Source organism: Vombatus ursinus, unplaced genomic scaffold (genome assembly GCF_900497805.2).
Source record: "Vombatus ursinus unplaced genomic scaffold, bare-nosed wombat genome assembly UNPS02014909.1, whole genome shotgun sequence".
Lineage (NCBI taxonomy): Eukaryota > Metazoa > Chordata > Mammalia > Diprotodontia > Vombatidae > Vombatus > Vombatus ursinus.
The window spans coordinates 10,335,439-10,342,476 of NW_020954687.1; the positions used below are offsets into that span (position 1 = coordinate 10,335,439).

Sequence of the window (7,038 nt, forward strand, 5' to 3'; positions counted from 1 at the left end):
TCTGAATATACTTGTTGTGAGTTATTTTATTTCATCCAAAGAAGGACTATTAAATTAATAATAATAATAACCACAACAATAATACTGGATTTAATCTAAGATCTATAATTAATGTCTAAGCCTTGTTCACACCTAGTGCATACCTCTCACTGATTTATTACTCTCACCTAACAAAGGTATCAGGATATAACATCTTGTCACTTGCTTTAAGTGGTATAGGTGATTTGATTGATTGACTCAATAGACATTCACCATTATATTTGCAATAGTCTCATATGCACCCTGGATTTAGGAAAATCAGATTTCTAAGAATTTTTAAAAATCACACATAGTATTTTATGGCTTAAAATTTTACAGAAACAGACAACCCAGGAGAAATATGAAACTCATGAAAGAAATTCTAAAGACACACTCAATAAGGTGCCTGGAATATAGAGTTTAATAAATACTATTTGATTGATACAAAGAAATGTTATTTGATCATTCAGTCATGTGGGACTCTTCATGCTGCCATTATGGGGTTTTCTTGACAAAGATACTGGAGTGGTTTGCCATTTCCTTCTCCAGCAGACTAAAGTAGAGGTTAAGTGTCTTTCCCAGAATCACACAACTTGTCGTAGGTGTCTGAGATCGAATTTAACTCAGGTCTTCCTGACTCCAGATGCAACACTCTATCCTTTGAGTCACCTAGCTGCCTCATACAAAAATTAAATAATTCCAATAAGAAAAATAATGCAGAGGAAACTTAACCAACTTAGATTTTATTTTAACAGAAGTTGGAAGAAGATGGAAGCACAGTGGTGTAGTAGTAGTGTAGTAAACTCTGAATTTAGATTGAAGTATATTTTTTTCCTTTTTATATTTTTGGAACATGGCTAAAATGGACATATGTTTTACATGACTTCACATGTATAATGGGTATTATATTGCTTGCCTTCTCAATGATTGAGGGATTGGCTGGAAAGCAAAATAATTTGGAACTCAAAATCTGAAAAAAATGGATATTAAAACAGGTTACGATGTTCTAATATTTCCCATTTGACAGTCAATAGACATAAATTAGAGATGTTATAAATATAGCTTATATAGATGTTAGCAAAGCTTTTGGTAAAGTCTCATACCATTCTTGTGGAAAATATCAAAGTTTAAATGGAATATGACAGCATAATTAAATATATTCATAATTGGTTTGATGTCCAGGCCCAAAGAATAGTGGCTTATGGTTCACATAATGGATAGAGGGGTCCAGTGCTATGATCAGAGGCTTGTGCTTGGCCTATGATCTAAGTAATTATGCCAATTACTTAAAGGTATAGGTGGCATGCTTTTAAAATTTTCAAATGATACAAAGCTTTTACTTTATTACAGAGTGAAGATCCAAAACGATCTTGACAGGATAAAATATTGAGTTACATCTAAGAAGATTTAAATATAAAATCTCACACTATGGTTTAAAAAATCAAATTCACAAATATAAGATGATCAAAAGCATTACTAGACAACATATTATACAAACATATCTGGGCTATTTAGAAGCTTGTAATCTTCAGATGAATCAAAAATAAGACATGGCAACTAAGAAGGTAATATAATTTTAGGATACATGATGACATGCAGCATTTTGGTAAAAGGAAGTGATGATTCTTCTCTACTCTGCCCTGATCTGGATTATTAGTCTTATTTCTTGTAGATACCTCAAACTATAGTCTAGTGGTCTTAAGGTTGACAAAATTCTAGAGTCTAGGACAGGAGTGGGGAACCTGAAGCCTCAAGGCCACATGTGGCCCTCTAGGTCCTCAAGCATGGCCATTTGACTGAGTCTAAGTTCTACAGAACAAATCTTTTTATTAAGGGGATTTGTTCTGTGAAATTTGGAATCAGTCAGAGGCCGTTCTTGAGGACCTACAGGGCCACATGTGGCCTCGAGGTTGCAGATTCCCCACTTCTGATGTAGGATGTTTTATCTATTTATTGGAGACTGTCCAGAGGAGGGCACCCAGAAGAGTGAAAGGCCTGAGCTAACCTTCTGTAAAGATTATGAGACATCAGCAATCACATCAGTATGTATTATTAGTATCTTATGATGCAATTTCTCAAGACCTGATGACTTGAACTCATTAACAGCAGTGAGGTGTATTCTTAGCGTATCTTTACTTATTTTTGGTTTTGAATCATTATTAGTAATTTTTCCTCTTTTTTTGTTGAGTGGTTTTTTTTTTTAATTAAGTGATTATAATGTACTAGAGAATGTGCTAGAGAAAGCAAGTTAATCCTTGCTCTCAAGGAGAACATACTCTAATTGGGGGAAACCAAAATTAATAGAAAAGTCTGCATGGTGGATAAAAAGCCCAATAATCTTAAAGTTCAGTTGCAGAGTAGATGGGAATATATTTTTTTTTCCAGTCAAAGACAAGGTTTATTAGAACATCTATCATGTTGTGCAGACTCTTAAGGAGTCTGAACATTAGTAAGCTATTGGCTTATTGGCTATATTATAAAAATCCCAGCAGTGGCTAGATTTTAGGAATCTGATCAGTGGCTAGATTATAAGAATCCCAGAATCTTTTTTTTTTGAACAACAACAAACTTTTTAATGTAAACACAGGTAGTAACTACTTAAATTAAGTTCAAACTGTTTCCCTTTTATTAAGGTCCAAGTAAATATTGTACAGACTGGGACTCAATAAAGAAAAACATGTTCAAATAATATTTTATCATCAGCATCTCCAGGTAAATGTATATAATCAAGTAGCATTACCAATGAATCCTTAGGGAGCCCATCCACAAGAGTTGATGCTTTGTCCAGGCCCAATTCCTCTGGAGTAGAGATTCCTAATTCCTCTAAAGTTGGTCTAAGTTCCTGGATAATATATGGGTAGATTTCCTTATGAGGTCCTGCTTTGTCCTTTACAACCTCTAGAACACAAACTGCACTAGCAAAATCATCTAACCATCTGCATGTCCTCAAAGCAGCATCAATGATTTTGGGTTCTGGAACCAGGTCATAGCCAACCAATGTATTCATTCCTTTTTGTAATTCCCAGACGTTAAGATCTGGTTTGCTGAAGTATGTCACCCAGCAAGCATCAAACTCCTCATCTGTCTCATGGGACCCATGGGAATAGCAGCAAACTGACTGGATAGCAGAGGTGGTGGGAGAGGAGGAAGATGACCAGGAGGAGGGGCATTCAGCCCCTGGCTTCGGCAGCAGGACCCGCACCAACACAGAGCAGCGGCAGAGAGTGGCGGCCAGCATGGTGACAGCAGGCGAAGAGGATGGACTGACTGAGCTATTGACTCAGAATCCCAGCATCTTAATGGAGACAAGATGGACCTTATATACAGAAAGACTGTGGCAGGGATCTAGGAGTGGCCAAGTAGTTTGGGGTGACTGGAGGAGGGGCCTAAGGAGGATCTGGATGGGAGGGGAAATGGCCAGGGGCCATATGGAGGTAAGACAATGAAAGGGAGATTGGGTGTAGCCACAATGAAAGGCCAATTGATGGAATTACAGCCTCAGGTGAAAGCTAGAAATTTTTGGCCATGTGGGAAAGTCCAGGGTTTTTCCTTTCTGGGGCCCAGATCCTAACCCCATCATTTCCGCCTCAAACAAATGGGACCCAAATTCTTTTGGGGTAAGGGGCAAAGGTCTCAGCTTCTGAAACTGCTTCATGCTGGCAAGTAATGTAGTGCTGTCCCCACCTTCAGGAGGCCCCAAAGAAGTTGACTGGAACAGAGCACAGGCTGCATCCAGAGAACGATGGGGGAACATTGGCTGGTACTCGCTGTTACCAACTATAGGTGAATGGCATGTAGTCTGGAAGATACAAATCTGACAGAAAAGACTGCAGGGCCCAGATATAAAGCAGGAACTAGATTTAGGGCCCAACTTTGAGAGGATAAAACATCCTTAGCTCTGTGTGGATTCAGATAATTCAGTTTTCCAACCATGCAGTATCAAATCCACCTCATAGCCATACTCAGGAATAGCCAGGTGGGTAACATTCCCTTTACTTCCCACCAGTATCACCTTCTCTGAGTAGCTTGTGGCATTTCTATCAGATGGTGGATTATTGGTTATCGATGGATTATGACCCATCAGACAACTCAAAATAAAATTCTATGAGCTTTTACCTCAAACAGCAAGTTTTACTAATCACAGCTTAGGAAAAACTTTTCCAGGATTTACATTTCAAACTTAAATTTGTCTTGGTATAAAAAGCCAATCATCAGATTCTCAGCAAGTCATACGTAACCCAAATAAGCTTTTTGGCTAATTTACACATTGAAACAATAACCAACAATAGTCAAACTATTTGAGTGGTAACCAAATTATGGAAAGTTGCTTGACATAACTGATACAAAAAGTTGACCAATTTGAAACTTGAAACAAACCCATTACCAATCAAGTGACTTCAGTTTTGTCAAATGCATTTCCAAGTTACTTTACACAGAGAATCAACATCTCATCATTAAGAGTTAAAACTAAAACTTTAATAAGAGTGTGCTTACCCAGGTTCAGAGGCCAGCTTCTTTACCTTGAGTAGGATGTGCTGGACCTGGGTGATTGCTTCCAGGTAAAGGTTGCCCTTGGGCCCTAGGACATTGCCAGGGCGGCCCACACTGTAATTGCTGCCCCTCCCCCCTCCTTCCTTTCCCAGGTGGGGCAGGGCAAAATCAAAGGTGAGGGGTAAAGGGTGAATCTCTCTTCTCTTATGAGAGGGGTTAACAGATACCCCCTTGACTCAAGGGAAGGGAGTGACCAGGTTGTACAGGTGTTTCAAAACTCCTTAATGATCAGTAACAAAATTTCTAGAATCTGCCAAGATATTTTTAGCTGTTCTAACTTTCCCTGTAACCTCCATGAAGGAGAATTCAGAGGTGCAGAGGGAAGGGAGTAAGTAAGCCTCAGGGAACCCAAAAGCAATTGCAGTTTCCCCCAATTCCCTAGTGCCAAGGGAATTAACAGAATTGAGCATACACTTCCAGATAGGGCATCTGTCCTTGTCCTCTATGCTGCGGAAGGTGTACCCAGGTCCATGGACTTGAACCAACCCAGTGGATGGACGAGCTTGAGAACGTCAGGCCAAGTGCAAGACAGTCTAGTAACTGTCTGCTCCAAAAGCACCTCCAAGCATTGGTGCTTGGAGAGCAACCCTAACTGCAGAGCAAGAAAGGAAGGAGGTGAGGCTTACATACCTTGCAGCCTTCGCTGGAGAAAAACTTGGAGTTAGGCAGTTTCCCCGTATGGTTCACCAAAATGATGCAGTTTAGGGGTTCAGGGGTCCTGGGACCCCAAAATCACAACACATGGGTCCTGCCCAAAAGAATTTGACCCAATCCTTCTTTCAGCCAAAGACAAGGTTTATTGAAGATTTGCCATATTAGTTAGACTCTTAAGGAATCTGAGCATCTGTAAGCTATTGGCTTATTGGCTAGATTATAAGAATTCCAGCAGTGGCTAGATTTTAGGAATCTGAACAGTGGATAGATTATAAGAATCCCAGCAGTAGATGGGAATATTTAGAGGTCCCTAAATTATATCAATAGATCAAATAACAGAGCCAGAAGTTGGAAGTAATAGTGACTCACATCTTATCCAAGATTGTCCTTGGTTGAGAAAACAAAATTCAAATTGAAATTGAAAAGTCCTACTTTTTCTCCATTGCCCATTATCATCTTCACATTTACCCCTTTCAAGATTCTTATCCCTATTTTACCTTCTTGACTTCAATATATTCATTTCTGTTGTCCATAGCAATAATTAACTAATTTATTTATTCATAAAGAACCCTACCTATCTTTTCTAATTACCCCAAGCTTCTTGTTCTTACTTCCATCTTTTGTTTATGTGTTTTTTTAAAACCTGGCCTTGTCAATAAAACTTCCTAAACAGACAGGAACATTTTTTTCTTTAGAACACATCTCCTTTTCTTTGTGAATGAGGAGGCCAGATGTTCACTAAGTGGCTAAATCTTATCGGTTTATGTTTCCATTGAGGAAGAATGTATTCAACAATGTGCTGGGCCCCATTATCTCTTTTCAAAGATCTAAATAGCTCCCAGCATGAACTGTAGTACCCATTTTGCCATTTATACTACATAGCTAACAGACTCTTATTTTCAGATCTTCAAGAGAATATAGCAGGGCCTAGTTGAGTGCTGAACACATTCTTCCTCAAAGGAATCAAAGAATTCCATGAAACAAAGTGGCTGTAGTATATGAAAATCATTTCTGGGATGTCAAGAATCTCAGTTCTAGGAAGTTTGATAGCTTCAGGGAAGCTTATGAAGATAAGACCAAAGAAATAATTCTGTTAGCTGTTAAGTTGATTCCACTTAAGAGGTTGTTATGGTACATCAAGTCATCCAGGGCACTGCCAAGCAGTCTTCACCTCTTTTTCTCCATGTTCTCTAGTAATTCTAAGAAAACAGAGCTGATTGACAGAGAAATTCTCCCTAATCTTAGAATGCTTCTTCAGAAGTTATGCTCTATTTGCCTTTTTTTAAAACTTATCAGCCTATTTCCACATGTAATGAGGTTATTTTCTTGTGTTAGTCATAACATAAGATATGAATTAAGATTTATTTCTAGTCTTTACTGTCAAATACAAGTATTGCATTCTAAATTTTCCTCATGTCTTTGTATAGATGAAATCCCTGTCATGTTCAATGAATCAACATGCATGTATGTGCAAATATATAATTAATAATAATAATAATAATAATAATTGCTATCACTTTCATAGTACTTTAAGATTTACAATGTGCTCTGAGTATATTTGTATCTGGGTGCACACACATAGAATCTTTAAATCAGTGAAAGTAGTTCATTTTGGAAATACTATATTCATTTCAGGCTATTGCTAAGGCCTCCTGATTTCATCTTTGCAACACCTCTCCAATACTCCCCCTTCTCTCCTCTAACATCAATCTTTTCTTCTGCTACCAATCTAGTACAGGCCTTCATCAATTCACACCTTGATTACTACAATAGTCTACTAATCTTTCTGCCTGTCCAGTCTTTTCCCATTGCAAT

General features: G+C 38.2%; 1 protein-coding gene across 1 annotated transcript; it reads right to left on the minus strand.

The window, feature by feature from the left end:
- Window positions 1–2,680: 2,680 nt before the first annotated feature.
- Window positions 2,681–3,256, minus strand: LOC114029142 (cytochrome c oxidase subunit 5A, mitochondrial-like). The gene has a single exon (XM_027843500.1). The coding sequence runs from the start codon at window positions 3,254–3,256 to the stop codon at window positions 2,681–2,683; it is 576 nt and encodes a 191-aa protein (XP_027699301.1).
- Window positions 3,257–7,038: the final 3,782 nt, after the last annotated feature.